Here is a 16,724-nt window from a genome sequence, read left to right as displayed (position 1 = left end):
GAAGATGAATCATAATGCCACCTGGAGCGAGTTCAACCAAGGACACTACCACCTGCAGCATCCTGTCACTGACAGGATATCTCTCATACTTTATCTTTTCTCTTTCATTTCCTTTCCTCTACTTGTCTTTCCTTCCTCCAGTGCTGAGTGATTTAGATATGTTCTTATTTCTTGCTTTTTCTTACTCCTTTCCTTCATGTTGACCTCTTCACCACTGCATTGTACACACTATTTGTTATCTTTCTGACATATACTGCCTCTTTGTTTGAGTCTCTCACTCGTTCTCTTCGCCTGTCTTGTCTTTTGAGTCTCTCCTTCCACTGCAGTTTCTCTCTCCCTCCCACTGTTTGGTTTGGACTCCCTCTGCTTTACTGATGATTCACACAAGCAGATGCCCAAGGACAAACCACTCTTAAAAGCATTCCTCTTACACTAAACACAGTATTTGCATTTAACAGGGAGATATACATCTGGGAAAAGAAGTGGAAAATGCAGGCTTATGTGTTACAAAATAAAAGGAAAATCAAATGCACTGAACATCGTAGCTTTGATCACAGTGTAAATTAAACCCAGTACTTAATCTTTAGTAGGCTACATCTACATTGCTGAACTTTACTCAAATCAGCTGAAAGACAAATATTAAGTATTTTAATGAGAAATAAAACACCCCCCTATCTCTGGTGCCATTCTCTGGACTGCCAAAGTCTATGACAAGAGGTTTGCTTTAGAAAAATTGGATAGGTCTAAAAACAGCACGAAAAATAAGAGCAGGTGGAAATATCAATATTGTTTGACTGGATAGGGGGGCCACCAGAAGACAAACAGTAAAACGTTTGCTTTGGGATAACATTACTAACACTGCATTATTATGCCAGAGTTGATATTCTGTTGTTTAGTTCCCAATCTTTTCTGACATAACATTACCCCCGTCACCTTACAGATGAACTCAAATAGCCCTTTATGTTCCCATTAGCTGTGTGTATTTTATTGAAATGGACGTTAAAGTGCCCATATTATGTTCATTTTCAGGTTCATAATTGTATTTTGAGGTTGTACCAGAATAGGTTTAATTTTCAAAAAACACCATATTTTTGTTGTACTGCACATTGCTGCAGCTCCTCTTTTCACCCTGTGTGTTGAGCTCTCTGTTTTAGCTACAAGGTGAGGCATCACACTTCTGTCCCATCTTTGTTGGGAGTCACACATGTGCAGTAGCTAGGTAAGGACTAATAGCTAGAAGCTAGAACTGCTAGCGGTTAGCCACCTCGTTCTCAATGGCAAAACACTGCTACAACACTATAGAACTTACATGTCCCTCGTCTGTATGTAGTCGACGCAAAGTAGGAAGTGCGCCCTCGTTTAGAAGAAGTCTCCTGGCTAATCCTGCTTTGTACTGACCGAAGTTGGAGAAACATCTAGCTGATGTGGTATTAGCTGAAGTGGTTAGCACACACCAAAAGTTTCGGCCGATAACGTAGACGGCCCTGCCGATTTTGACCAGCTCACCCGGAGACTGAAGGCAGGATACATTCAGAAGTCCGTATCTCACAAAAAACAGCATGGAGGTTTTTTTTTCCCCAAGTTGTGTGGAAGCACCAAAGACACAAAGTAACACCCCGAATCCCAGAAAAAGTGATTTTTTTTCATAATATGGGCACTTTAAGTGTGAGTGAGTGTTTATTATACAAAACTGTATATGGTTTTGTTTAATGCTTATTAGATCATAGTTCATAAAAAATGTTACAGCATTGCTACCTGTTCAGTTAGTAATCTCAGCAACATGAGTGAAATTTATCTTATTTTAGTCAATTCATAAAAAAAGTTCTTCTAGAAACACAAACCTGCGTGGTTGAAATTGTTACATTTAAAAACTTCATTGAGTAGAGATGTTTTGTTTTGAGTGATGAGCAAATGAGTATATCCACACATTGCTACACAATAGAAGCTAAACTGACAAGAAGGGAGCAAACTCTGACTCTATCACCTGTTAATATAGGAACACCCTGCTTTGTCTTTAGCCCGTCACTCCTCTAAGCAGCTGTCGACCCACATCATTCAACATGTTTCAGGTAGAGATAGCAGCTCGTGAAATTCTTTTATAAATGCAATACACTGCCAGTCCCCCACTGAGCCGCACTGATTTTTCTGACATTGACTGACTTCAACCATGGACACTTGAAAGACAAGATTTTATTTAAATTCTTCATGGCCCTCTCTCCAGCCTGCTGCACTCACCAGCTACACATGACAAGTTATTTCTTACAGGAGGAGCTCTGAGCAGATCTCTGACTGCTCATAGATACAGTAGATCATCTGCTTAACACTGCCATACATGTCCAACACTACCATTAATGTAACTAGGAGTTATGACACAGCACTTGTCATGCTCTAATACTGGTGCTGAAAACGTAGTCTTAATGTTCATTTACAGTGTACAGCTCCATCGGGATTCAGATGCACGAACGTCTAAAAATCTTCATCTTCTCCCTCTGCAGAGGCTTTCACACTTACATAATAATTGAATAAAACGTACACTGCCATACTTAGATTGATTCATATTTAAAACGTATTCTTCAGTCAACACAGTTATACAGCAAGGTTGCATCGTTTCAGAGATGTTTTTTGTTATCTTGACACCACACTGCATGACAAGAGGTGCATCTGTCAAAATGTGGGACTTATAGATGCAGTTATGAGCTTCACTTTTTTGTGACAGATTGTTGTGTGACAGTTGTGTAAAAGGCAAACTTCCCAGAAAGGCTGGATACATTTACTTTTTGGAGACTTTTGGAAAATCCCAGTTTCAAGTTTCAGGGGAGTTTTGGCTGACTGCTGGCCAGGTGTCACAGCCTGTAGTTTTACTTATCACATTCAGAGACAAGTACTGCACTTTGTACTATATTTATCTGACAGCTGTACTAATAATCTACATTGCAGGTTGAGGATTTTTAAGGATGAAACACACGACAAGCCCACTAAATATAATGTACAGGTAGCTATTGGTTAGCATTACCTAGACTATAAAATATTAACATGTGATATATAATTGATATACTGTATTTGTTTGTATTATATTTGATACATCAGGCATTAATGGCAATTAATTGAGTTAACCTGTCTCTTTTTTCTCTCTTTTTTACAAACAAAGACATAAATTGTTCAATGCATTAGGAATCTACTCATCATCATCATCTTTTCCTAACTGCTCCATGTCACATGAATTGCCATTCATAAGAGCATCTTACACTGTACTTTTTTGCTATCTGAAAATATACAAAAACAAATTAGGAAAGTCATACATCCTCTAAATGCCCTATAGGTAGTTTGTGGTTGTAAAGTTTCATGGGGCTGTGATTATCCTAGGTCCCAACAGGTAATTTTTATACACTTAAGTCAAGCTTAAATAAATGATCTCACTACAATGAAATGGCTACGTACTGACATCAGACATGATACAATCGGGCGCATATGTGAATCCATAAGAGTCTCAGCTTTCCAGTCATGCCCAAGTTATGCAACTCCAAGACCCCAGTATGCAGAAATATTTAAATACACCATTTTAGAATACACAAACTAACACATTTGTACTGCATGCAAAACGATGCACCATTTTTGCCCCACCAAACTGCATGGGATTAGCATATAGTGGCCATGTCTGTAAAGGGGAGACCCGTGGGTACCCATAGAACCCATTTTCATTCAGATATCTTAAGGTGAGAGCTCAAGTGACCCCTTTGAAAATGAGCATGCCAGTTTTTTCCTTGACAAACTTTAGCATGGAGCATTATTTACCCCCCTTCTCATCAAGCTGGCATGGCATGGCATGGTTGGTACCAGTGGATTCTTCAGATAGTGTAGTTTTACGGCATACTACTACCTTGGCGCTAGCTTAAAAATTTGTATATGAAAATGAATAAAAACGTCCGAGATCGCTGGCGGTGCCTGCTTTAACACATTTGAGCCTAACCCTAACCTTACATTTTCAACACGGTTTTACTATAAAATAAGTAGCTACAAAATATAAAGCAATTATAAGTTGCTTTAATCCAGAAAATATTCATATTGAAGTATTGGTAACAATATAAATGCTATTCTTACCGTACCTTTTTAGAAATTAGCAAAGAGTTCCATGCTAAACAACTGCAGGTTGGTGAATGAGGGCAGCCATCTTTGATTTGGTATTTAAAGGGCCTCTACTGCCTGCAGTGCATGGACAGTCCACTAGGGGCAGATAACATGTATCAGATTGCATGCAACAGGTTTTTCAGGAAAGTATTGATCATGTGGATGACACAGAGGTTGCAGAAAGTCATGTATTAACATGATGGCATCACAGGAGGCAAACACTATCGCTTGTTTCTAAATCTTTTATTCAATTTCAAATAAAAAGAAGACATTTAAAGTACCCATATTCTTAGTTGATGATATGCTTTTCCAGCATTAGCAGCCATCCCAGTACAGCACTGTACAGGTTATTGTTACCAGAAGCAAAGTGGCAAGTGATGAGAGAAACTGGAGCCTCGATCATATCCAATAGGATGGAGGGTTAGACCTTAGGGTGTGCAGCATCTGTCCCAAAGCTTTAAATGAGAAAGATGGTGTGCACTCTCAAAGATAAGACAAGGAGATACGAATCTGTGCCTCAAACAGTGTCTTAGGGACCGTTCGGTATTTATGGAATGGACCACCGGAGGAAAATAGGGGAGGGTCATGTCTTTTTATTCTTTGTTGAGGGGAGGGTCATCCAAAAATTTTCAGTCCAGAGGGGGGGGGGGGGGTCACCCAACTTTTGTATTCATGAAACAGCAAAATTTCAAAGTGGCTTGTTTGGTGCATATTTTTCCATGTAGCTCTTAGTCTCGGCCCTCCGTCGCTACCAGATGGGTCTGACCCATGAGTTTGCTGTGGGGCAGGGGGAGCTGCCCCACTGGTGGCTGAAACGGATAATTGCATTGTTTATAAAATGAGTGGAATAATTACATCTGGCATGACCAGATATTTTATAAATATCTTAAATAACACAAAACAACTAAATGGTGGTAGGTAATACATCTGATTTCATATAGCTACTGCTTTAGTAAAAAATTTCCTGGCTGACGATGGGTAACGTAAAAAACGAAAATGACTGTTGCTAGTCTGGACATCTTACTGTGCCAAGGTTGCAATAAAGGTTTCCTAAATGCCATGTATATACATTTGATGTCAGCTTACTAATTGATTGCGGGTTTTGTATAGATTTGGATTTACGTTTATTCCACTTTGTTTAAACGGCGAAGTGGAGGAAGCCTGGTGACGAGTCCATAGCAACCAGTTTGTGTGTTGAATGTTACCCAGAGTGCCTTGCTGAATGGTCTCAATATTTTATTGTTTTATTTCATGTGAATACTAGTTTACTAGAGGAGTAACTTAGTATTTGAAGTAATGCAGTAATGCAGGAAGTGTGCATTTAGTTTCCATGCTTATTGTGTTTCCACAACAATGTTAGTGAGTAAATCTACTGAAATGGCCACCACACCATAACAGAGGAGTGGGATGAGTCAGATGAGAATGCAGAGGTTTAGGGTCTTTTGTCATGGCTGTAAAAGAACAGCCCCTTAAATAAATAAAGAACAGTCCCTTAATAGGATTTATACTGTAATCAAGTTTAAAGGCATATTGTGAAGTCAAAACACTACAGAAGCTCTGAACTTTTTTAAAAGAACAAATGAAAAGCACTTATATAAAAATAAAAGGTTTTTAAGACTGCAGTAGTGTTTATTCAGCCTTCATGTGCTTGACAGGAAATGCAAACCAGTTTCAGATTCTTTTTTTCGATCACTTTGCAGATCAGTGCTGGAAGACTGAAATAGTGCTCATCAGTTCTGTACAGATAGGTTCCTGACACATCACAGTCCTTCCAGAAAAGTTTTTTTGTGATTGTTGCGGGCAAAAATCCTTGATTATGCGGCACGTTTTCTTAAAAAATGCGATGGAATATGCGGAATATTTATGCAATTTTATGTGATGAAATTGCGGGAACTTGCAAAAATTGCGGGAACTTGCAAAAACTGCAGTTTGATGAAAAAGAGAGAATAAAAGTGATTCCCCCAACACCGTGCTTTTTGATGATTTTCACGTCGCGTAATTACGTCACTTCATAAAGTTCCCATGGTAACAGGGGAAAATGGCTGCTCTTGTGTGAAGTAAACGCAACATTTTTCAACTTTCTGCTAAGATATACGTGACTTTTTGCAACAAAAATGCGGGGATTATGAAATCATGCAAGCCCCGCATATTTTGCGCAGGAATCGTCAATTTTTGCAGCGAAAGTGCGGTGTATTTGAAAAAATGCAGCCCCCGCATCAATATGCAGACTTTGGCTGATTATGCATTGAATTATGCGATCACATAATCGCATTTTTCTGGAGGGACTGACATCAAGAAAACCTTTCCTGCAGGTTCAGAGCTGCTCTTACCCCCCCCTAAGAAACCTGAACAAAGTGTTTAACACCATCTCTGTCGGTCTTGTTCAGCCGTTCCTCACCTGTCCACCAGGCGTCCTCGGTGCCTTGTGCTCACCTGCTGCCTGGTTTCAGCTGCTCCTCTTCTCCAATTACTGCTTGCATGTTAAGACTAGAGAGTACTTCTTGGCTGTTGTTTTCCAGTGCGAGGCTGTGTTCCTACATGCTTGCCTGCAGTCAACCTGTTGGCAGTTAATCTGCCTATTATTGCCAATTTTTCTTCCACCAAGAAGAGAATTCCCCTCTAGGTATAAATACAGTTTTTCTCAGTCGCTTTGGTGTGTTTTTCATTCCTAACGTGCAAAATAATAAGTTCATTTCTCAGAACAATTTCTACAAACTGCAATATACAATAGATATGTTTCTAAAGCTGGTCAGTCACTAAAAATCCTTAGTAGAGCTCTCAAAAGTAAATATTCATGCCAATGATCATGTCAGGGTCATCAGAATGATAAGTCATTGTTCACAAACAAGGTCGTCAAAATGTTTAGGCATGTTGTCAATGTAACTGTGTACTTTGACAGTGTATTGAAAATAAAACAAGGCTGCACTTCTATGGCATATATCAATTTCAACAGTACTATTTACATATTACTGTATGTGGGTTATTGATTGAAAGAGACTGGACATGATTTTGTTTTTCACAGCTTTTACTAGTGCTACTTTATGAAAGAAAAAAACTAAATAATTTACAGTAAGAAAAAGACAAGGGGCACAAAGGAAAAAAAACTAAATTAGAAAGAAACACAGGAAACACCCCTTTGCCTGCAGCACTGTTCAAGTGCTGTCTCTACACATCCAGACATTCCAGTCTGTCGGCCCACATATTCTCATCCACATCACACCGGATATTTTCCCTTGCAATACAACGTGGAAAGAATCTTTTGGAATGCCTTATCCATCCTCTGAAGGCGTCTACTGTGATGTCCTCACATGCTGCATCCATTGCAGCCAGCAGGGTCATCTGTGTGTGAGTGGTTGACAATCAGGGCTGGACTGGCCATCGGGCATACCGGGCATTTTCCCGGTGGGCCGACGCACTTTTGGGCCGAATCGCCGATATAGGCCCATAAAGAACTCACAGCGGCCCATTGGTTAATTTTCTTTATTGGCACTGGCCTGACCCAATCAAATCCAGGAACCCCCTCCTCACTCCGGGCCGCAAATTTACGAATCCCACTTTGGCCACGCCTCCCGGCCCTGAGACGTGAGCTGTAATAGTTATGCTGGAAGGACAAACGACCACCAAAGTGCAAGGGAGGTGCAGAGAAATGACAGGAGAAAAAGATTAAGAATCTACAGGTGGATTCCTCAAAAATTTCTGACATGTTTGGGGCTCTAGTAGCTGCTTCAACATCAGCATTACCTGAAGCCGAGGAGGAGAGGTGGCTGGCTATAGAAGCAGAAACAACATCATGACAGGGAAGAAGCTGAGTGACCATGACAGGGCCATGGGAGCGAGTGAGGAAAAGATGGAAGAGAGAAGATGACGATGTGGTAAGGAGTAGGCAAATTAACAGGGACTCTCAGGAAGGGAGGGAGGCTGTGTGTGTGTGTGTGTGTGTGTGTGTGTGTGTGTGTGTGTGTGTGTGTGTGTGTGTGTGTGTGTGTGTGTGTGTGTGTGTGTGTGTGTGTGTGTGTGTGTGTGTGTGTGGCGTGTGTGTGTGCGTGCGCGTGCGTGCGTGCGCGTGCGTCGTCGTTGCGGCGTGGTGTGTGTCATGTCATAGCGATAACAAGCAGTTTGGCTGTAACATTAAAGTTAGTGGTGGTCAGGTAACCTAACTGCTTAAGCTTACATTGAAAATGCTAGCGGTTAGCCTGTTGGGTAGCTGAGCAGGAGTCTGTGTGATCTATAAAGTCAGTGTTGATACAAGCATCAGTGTTCCTTGAATGGCTTAATTAGCTTCTCTTGTATTGGTGCTCTTTTCCAGGGCATATACTACTCTCAGCTTTATTGTAGCTTTTGGGAAGGGTTATAGTTATGGTTATTGTATTTAGCAGACACTTGTGTCCAAAGCGACAAAATATGAATCTTACAATAGTTAAAATTAACAGTAAACTGTTTTTAAAGTTGCTAAGCCAATATTAAGCATACTAGTAATAATAACAATAATAGCAATACAATATCAAATATCAATAATAAAAAATAATAAATATACCATAAATATACAAATCATAACTCTAAGAAAGAATTAATTATTTAAGTGTAAGAGCAACAGATAAGTCTTGAGAACCCTCTTGAAGGATCCAAAACGATCACATGAACGCTGAACACTAGGCAACTCATATCATAGAATGCACGCATATTTTAAGAGGACTGTCTGCAGGGAATGCGTCTGACCAATCACGGTGGGTGTGGGCCGCCTGGCCCAAAAAATGCCAGGGCCGATTTTTTGTCCCAGTCCAGCACTGTTGACAATCATATACCTTCCACTTCAATGCAGAAAAGAACTCACATTATCACAAATGACCACGTACTTTGGCAAATCCTCTCTAAACAGACCCCTCTCATCATCAGGGATGAGAGCCCTGTAGAGAGTCTCTAAAAAGTTGAGTAGATGCTGGGTGTTGTATGGCCCTATAAGGGGGATAGGGGTTAGGACACCATGCTCCGAAATAGCAGCACACATGGTGATATTTCCTCCCTGTTGGCCTGGCAAATCCACTGTAGCTCTGTGACCGATGATATTCCGACCCCGTTTTCTGCATTTGGTCAGGTTGAAGCCAGCCACATCCACGTATACAAAGTTGTGAGAGGGTTCACTTGATTCCAACTCCATTATACGCTATATCCCAGAACACACAGTTGAATTTGTTTTGGTAAGGAAGAGTGACATAAAATGTACATATATTGCATGTTCCTTCCACAGCAATGGAAATGTGTGCAGTTTATGTTTACTGTACTATGTATCACTATAAAATGTTGCTGTAAAGTAGTTACATAGATATATCTTTTACCTGTACATACTAGTACCGTAGCTCCTTAAACTCTGTCCTCATTCCTTTGGAATGGTCCACAGCACAGCTGTTTCATACTCATCTGGTTTCTATGCAGCACCCTGTCGATGGTTGAGATGCTAACCGTCCGGATGTTTTCAAAGACATCGTTGTCGTTGTTGTGCAAATAGCCTCCTCCTGTCGAGGAGTGAAAAGGCGTCCTCAGCCACCGGTTTGAGGTAATCTTGCAGTCCTATGTGGGGAAAAATGCAGTGATGCATCGCACAATTTCACATAGACAAAAACTATGCGAACACACATTTTATTGTAAAACATACAGGTGGGTGCATGTAAAGTGCAGTGTGTATCTGTATAGAGTATATTTCTGTATGCTGTGAAATACAAGTGGACTACTGTAATATGAAGCATTGTAGGAAGTATACAGGATACTGCTTATATACAGTAACAGTGCACTGTACATTGGTGGTACATTGATTGACAACATGGTCTACAATAGTGGCCCTTATGTCATCAGATATGCACCTATGTCCTCTTCTGCCTCTTCCTCTGTTTTGCCTTCCACCACGCATCCTTGTTCCTCTTCCTCCTCCTCCTCCTCCTCCTCTTGGCTGTTGACCCTGTTCGTTTCCTGGTCCATCCATTATTGGAAAATTGCAACTCTGTGTTGTGGTCTGTCTATATATGCTTGCCAATTGATTGTTCATGAGATGCACCTTTGAGCAATTTAGGCAACTAGTTGATTATTGGTTGAACTAACATTTTACATTCCTTCATGAGTGAGGGTCACTTTCACCTGCACGATTCATCAATTCACGTTTTTGTAAAAAAGGTCTAATAGAAATGTGTAAAAATATGCTTGACAGTTTATGACAAATAGTTCAACAATTTTGCATGTAATGGCTTATGCAAAGAACTAATGCCTAGATGTTTTGAGGGGTAAGACTATTCAACAGAGAACCATCTACTATATTTTGATCAAAATGACATGAGCACATTATCAATTGCAGTATGTACAAAAGCAATTGCAATTTGTTCAAAGGAATAAGAAATTTCTTTAATGATGTACACAAGTGACTAGATGATTTGGAATTTGTACAAGTAGTATCAAGAATTGCACTTTTGATCTAAGAAATGCACCAAAGCGACTGAGAAAAACTGTAAAAGCAATGTGACAGAACACGTGCACCTGACTGCAAATATCTTAATATTTGTGTATGTAAATCCCGTACTGTATTTTCAGGTAATGAGCTGCTAAAAAAGTGATATATATGAACTGTTTCTGGATTCTGGATACTTATCTGCCTTTTTGACATGTCCATCAGCCCTGCCTAACCGATTTGCATATTGAGACAGATCACATTGTGGGCATAATTGAGACAATCAGAACATATTTTAATACCAGGTGTAAATGCAAAGATGTAATTATTCAGACAACATATCCAAATACAGATCAAATGTAAAACCATGTGTAACGGGGCCCATCAGGAGTTAGTCTAGCTTACATTGTTATTGGGTTTGTGCCAGGTGTAAACTCAAAGCCCAGATGTGATTATCCAGATAATGTATCCAGACACAGATCACATTTTAATACCAGGTGTAAATGAGGCTTCAGTTGATTTAAAAAAAGGTTCCTTGTTGTTAAGGAAGAGTAACTTGTCATTACATGCTTGCCTTCCTTTTCATACAGACTTACTGAGGTATTTGGAGATACATATCTTTGCCACCAGCTTCTAACCAATACAAGCAGATTGCTTGCTTTAATTTTTTCAACCACTCCTGTCTTCTCCACACACGTTCAGCTTTTTTTCACTGTTTGAAGTAAAACTGGAGAATGTGGGTGGGACTTATTTGTAGTTTTACAATGTAGAGATGCAATGCATTTATAATGTAGTAAATCAGTCTGTCAAATTGAACCACTATCAAATGGCACAAACACTGCTCATTGCCAGAGGCAAGGGACACATTCTGGTGGAAACTGCAACACTAGAACACCTAGAAAACATTTGAAATATATATAAATCTAGGCCTTAAAAATAAGGAACACAGAATTGAGTTGCTCTTTGGAGTAAAGGGGAACAGAACCGGTTAAATCCAAGTTACTAATAAAGTATTAAACATGTCAAATTGGTAAATGTTTGATAATTATACAGAATAATCATATGTTCAGCCAGAATAAAGTGTAGCGGTGTGAGCGGTTCAATGAAGCAAGAAGTTTCCCAGGGCATGTTTATTCTTGCTCAAGTGAAAACCTGACACTTGACTGGAAAATTCTAAAACACAGAGGTTGACTCAGTGAATGTCTTTCCTCACCATAAGTCCTCCTCATAGCATCAAATTAACACTGGATGATAGTTCTTAGCTGTGTGGGTGTACCTGGTGAGTAAATACAAACTTTTGTACAGTAGCTGTCTGTGTTTGGCTTTTATCTGGTTCATCTAATGTGAGATATACTGTGTATATATATATTGATTTTAATACAGATCAAAGCGATGAGTTTCTCCTCTGATGCGAGGACACAACATGTTTTTGGCTGGGTTTCCATCATCTGGTTCACTTCAGCAGTCAGCATTGCTGGTGAGGCTTTGTTTTGTGCATGAAAAGACAATTTTTTTTTTTTGTAAACTGATTTAAATTGTTTACAGTTGACATGGGGCATTTTACAGAATAAGTGCTCATCATTGTGTAATTGTACACGTTTTAATTGTAGCTCTTTAAGACAAAGATGCAAACAGAAGACCTTCAGATGTAACAGTCTAAAATTCATTTTTCAGTCAGGCTCTCTTGTTGTTCCAGTAAACTTTCTATATTTAACCCCATTTTGTGACTTAAAGGAAATATTTGACATTTTAGAAAACACACTAATTAGCTTTCTTGCTAAGAGTTAGATGAGAAGACCGATAACACTCTCACGTTTGTACAGAAAATGTGTTGCTACATAACTTTAACTTAGCAGAAAGACTAGAAACAGATAGCATGGTTCTCCCGCAAAACCCTCTCTATTGTCATTATACGGTTTAAGTACAAATGAAAAAAACAAGTAGTTTTAGAGGTGCTATAGGTGAATTTTGATACAATTGGACATAACCAGGCTAACTGTCCCCCCTGTTTCCAGTCTTGGATTGGTGTCACTCTTAAAGGAGTGATAGAATGGTTATATAGGGTATTTCACGCTGTTCCTTAAGGTCTCCTCATAGGGTATGTAACATTGGTTGGGCTGAAAATGTCTCTTTTGCTGTTTTTTTGTCCCCTAATGCTACCCTGTTAAATGGGACTGGACTGACTGTCACAGCATACTGTGGAGCTCCTGAACTCCCAAACAGTCGTACTAAATTTGCAATTAGCCATCAATTTTTGTAAAACGGCCCATATTTGAGCTTTATATAGTTGATTTCTCGCATAAAAGAGTCTCAGAAGTGAATTTAGTAATGTAACAGCAGATGAACAATGTATAGAATTTCTGAGATTTGCGCGACAGATTTAGAAGACTAACTGACCTCAGATCAGTTAGTGGCCTATGTAAATTTTGGGGCGTTACAAAGATAGAAGGTAGAGCCAAATGAGGAGGATTTGAGAAGTTGACATCAACTTTTAGCAAAGATTTGCCCGTTTTCAGAGGCAGTTTCAAATTGTGAGATTTGCAGAGGAAAGGGGTGTCAATGGGATTTTGAGGTTCTATGTATGTCCTATTTACCCACCGAACTGTCGTTTTTCAACTATGACAAGGTAAAATGGGTTTTGCATTCTATCACCCCTTTAAGTGCATTTCCCAAAATGTCTTAATATTCCTTTAAGATAATATGAAACAATTTTACCCAAAATCAACGGTAAGCCACTTAATAAATATCTACACTATCTATCTATCTATACTAAATATTATATTGTTCTAGTGACCCCCATATACAGTAGTTAGGCTACTTAAAAGAGACGTGAATGTTGACATTGGCATGACAAATGATAATAAAAATGTGTGATTTGCAGGAATCATTTAACAGACTGTGTTATGTATTTTAACCTCTAGACATCTCTCTCTCTGATAATTCAGGTAGTCAGCGTGTGGAGCTACAGACCATTTCCCAGGTGGCGGCCCGGTGTGGGGAAAATGTGACACTGACATGTGAAGCCAAGCCATCAGGCCCGTTGAATATGGTCAATTTTATCTGGCTGGCTAAAAATAAAAGTATGTGTCAATATCCAGAAGGCCAAACTTCCCCCGAGGTTCTGTGTGAAAGCACGGACCAGCCTCTCCACCACAGCCTCACTCTGACTCTCCTCAACGTGATGCCGGTCAACGAGGGAACATACCTCTGCAAACTACAGTCTAATCTCGGAGCACTGACTAAGAAAACTGTTGTTACAGTACAAGGTAAGCTACAACTTTTTAATATATGTAAATATATTTACTTATTGTCTTAAAAAAAGAAAAAACCTTGATCTTTACAGACTGCCTTGGAAGTTTTGACTCCTCCATCAATGAGTCTCATGCTGAGTGCTGGTTCAGTGGAGTTTACCCCAGTGGAACCATCTCCTGGTTCCAGGGAGATGTGAACTTAACCGACCCTGCTGGCACACGTGAAGAGGTGGACCATCTTGGACTGTACAATGTCTCGAGTACAATAGCTGTACAGAAAGGAAACTTGAGCCAGCCATATAATTGCTCACTGTGGATAGCTTTGGCCAGGAAGCATCTCTGGAGTCAACAGCTACCTTTGGTTGGGAAACAGACCGGGTCATCGGGAAGCATGGTCAACCTGCAGTGGATCTGTGTAATGGTGGAAATAATGATGGTCAAATGTGTGACTTAGAGGAAACAGGTAGAATTCCGGTATGGAAAGTATGTAAAAGTATGGTTTTTTTTAAGAAAACAGAAATGAAAAGGAGCTCATTTTTGAGGCAGGAAAATGTTAATGGTTAAGAGTATAAACTTCTTTTCTTTTTCAACATGCTATCTGATTTCTTGCATTTAGATAGATAGATAGATAGATAGATAGATAGATAGATAGATAGATAGATAGATAGATAGATAGATAGATAGATAGATACTGTATTCATCCCGAGGGAAATTTTAGGCATCCAGTAGCTTAGACAATCAGAACACAACAAACACACATACATATATCTCACATACATAAAAATCACTCACAGAAATTTAAAGACTTGATTAGGGAGAGCTTTTCTACAGATGCTCACTGCTCCACTGTTATCATTCATAACTAATAAACGTGAACTGTGAGAGGACAGAGGACTGTGTCAGAAGACTTTGACTTACTCAACAATGTACAGTTTTCCTAAAAAAATAAAAATAATTTCTGCTTTGCAGATACAGCATCTCTGTCTTCAATGCCCAGTCTTGTGTTATTCTAACTTACCAGAAAATCACTTTTTTAAACCGTCACTTCATCCTGAGGGCCAGAAGGAGGCAGTCTTCTCATGTTAGAAGAATGATTACAGCAGATTTACTGATATTACACACCTCCTGCATATTAGAGCACTATTCAATATTCAGAATTTACTGCAAATACATAAACACTGAAGGGAAGGAAATATGCCAACTAGTTGTCCAAAAAATTGCACAGATTCTCAAAGCAGACATGATTCATGTCAATGGCTAAGCAGTTACCTGAAGGGCAATACAAATTGAATTACATTTTTAAATCAATTCAATCTTAATGAATAGATTAGGGATAAAGTCAAATATGAAATCCCAACTGTTATTTTCTGTCAACCCTTTGTTCTGATGTTTGTAAGATCTGTTTTTAAGTGGACACTAATTTGAAACACAGCAACTGATGATGCAAATCTGGGGATATTTTGTATTAAGTATTTTTTATATATTGCTTTGTAGTTATTCTGCATACAAGTTTGAAATGTACTGCATTTCATCGAGGTAAGCTTTGTGAGAACATGTCATGTAAACACTTACTATGAACAAAGTTAACTTTTCTTCTTTTACAAATCGTATATCCTCTCTTTATTAGGATTTGTACACAGTGTTCCTTTAAAGCTGGCTGTTCCGAGCCAATGTGTTTGCTCTGGTGTGGTGTGGAAAGGATGTTTTGTTACGAGAGTTTAGACATCTGTACACTCCTCACTGCGCTTCCCTGCAAACGTGGCTCCATCAAAGACATTCAGGTACGCATTCCTTCAGGTCAACTAAGGCAAGTGTTGCCTTAGTGTGTCACCAGCGGTGGTGGAAGATGTATTCAGATCCTTTGTAAAAGTACTAATATCACACTGTAAAACTACTCTGTTACAAGTAAAAGTCCTGCATTGAAAATGACACTTGTGTAAAAGTCTGTAAGTATCATCAGGATAATGTACTTAAAGTATTAAAAGTAAAAGTACCCAATACAGAAAAAATCCTAACATTTTATAAACTGGAAACAATCAAAACAGTTCTGTCAATCAACTAAGTGTTTATTTGGCTAAAACTGTCAGCTGGACTTATATGCCTATATATTTTTGGGTAGTTTCATTTATAATAAAACATTGTATTTTATAAACTACATGTGTTTTGTGTGCAAACATCTTAATTTGGAAAGTAACTAGTAACTTCAGCTGTCAGATGAATGTAGCGGAGTGGAAGTAGAAAGTGGCATGAAAAGAAAAGACTCAAGTAAAGTACAAGTACCTGACATTTTGTACTTAAGTACAGTACTTCAGTAAATGTAACACTGGTTGTCAGACTCAAAAAAAAAAAACATAAATGCTACGCTTTGCAGAACTCAATTTGGTTCTGTTTTAGTGTGGTGTTGTTTTTTGAACTAGTTTGGGTTGGTCAGTATGGCGGGACAAAGGTTTCACAGCCTGTTGAATATACTTTTGTATTTCTTCTTTTGATAATGTATTTGCTCGGTGGGGCAAGTTTTAAATTACACCCAGGTTTTGCTAAGGTGGATGATGAAAAGCATACTGTGTTTTCAATGCATTTCTTCTTTTGTGAAATTGAGATTACCATCAATCCAGAAGAACTCATGAAGTCTCTTGCATGAAAGGCAAAACATCCTCAATTCTGCAACCACCCAATGAATAGTTTGCATTCAGGTAGAAAGACACATAACCGTCATAAGACTTAATAAATAATAAACAGTCAGTTAGCCAAGCGAGCAAGCAAGGACATGAGCAGGTATTGTGCTGTGCAGTTACTTCCTCTCGTGTGGTTTTTATCACAGTCGACACGTTGACACAAGCAGGAGCAAAGCCATTAACATAAACTTCAGATTGACTTACAAGGCTCAAACTGAAGAAAGTAAAACAGGCACATGCTAT

At 39.1% G+C, this 16,724-nt stretch overlaps 2 protein-coding genes across 4 annotated transcripts in view; one reads left to right on the top strand and one right to left on the bottom strand.

The window, feature by feature from the left end:
• The window catches only part of LOC120575181 (alpha-1,6-mannosylglycoprotein 6-beta-N-acetylglucosaminyltransferase B), a 61,053-nt gene extending 56,861 nt beyond the window's left edge, over window positions 1-4,192 (bottom strand). The window contains exon 1 of the mRNA XM_039825837.1: window positions 4,104-4,192. The gene's annotated coding sequence lies outside the window, so the exon portion shown is untranslated. The remainder of the gene's footprint in view (window positions 1-4,103) is intronic.
• Window positions 4,193-11,711: 7,519 nt separating this feature from the next.
• Window positions 11,712-15,961, top strand: LOC120573855 (advanced glycosylation end product-specific receptor). Of its 3 annotated transcripts, none has more exons than XM_039823722.1 (4): window positions 11,712-11,834; window positions 11,939-12,032; window positions 13,501-13,821; window positions 13,899-15,958. In XM_039823722.1, exons 2-4 carry the CDS (start codon window positions 11,948-11,950, stop codon window positions 14,258-14,260), a joined length of 768 nt encoding a protein of 255 aa, XP_039679656.1. In that variant the 5' UTR covers window positions 11,712-11,834; window positions 11,939-11,947; the 3' UTR covers window positions 14,261-15,958. The 3 variants fall into 3 exon arrangements, with proteins under 3 accessions (XP_039679656.1, XP_039679659.1, XP_039679657.1); XM_039823723.1 differs by having other exon boundaries at window positions 11,718-11,834; window positions 11,927-12,032; window positions 13,899-15,961; XM_039823725.1 differs by lacking the exon at window positions 11,939-12,032 and having other exon boundaries at window positions 11,714-11,834; window positions 13,899-15,961.
• The last annotated feature ends 763 nt before the right edge of the window (window positions 15,962-16,724 follow it).

This window comes from Perca fluviatilis, chromosome 15 (genome assembly GCF_010015445.1).
Source record: "Perca fluviatilis chromosome 15, GENO_Pfluv_1.0, whole genome shotgun sequence".
NCBI lineage: Eukaryota > Metazoa > Chordata > Actinopteri > Perciformes > Percidae > Perca > Perca fluviatilis.
The sequence above is the reverse complement of the archived record's forward strand: the minus strand, read 5'-3'. Positions and strand labels throughout refer to the sequence as shown.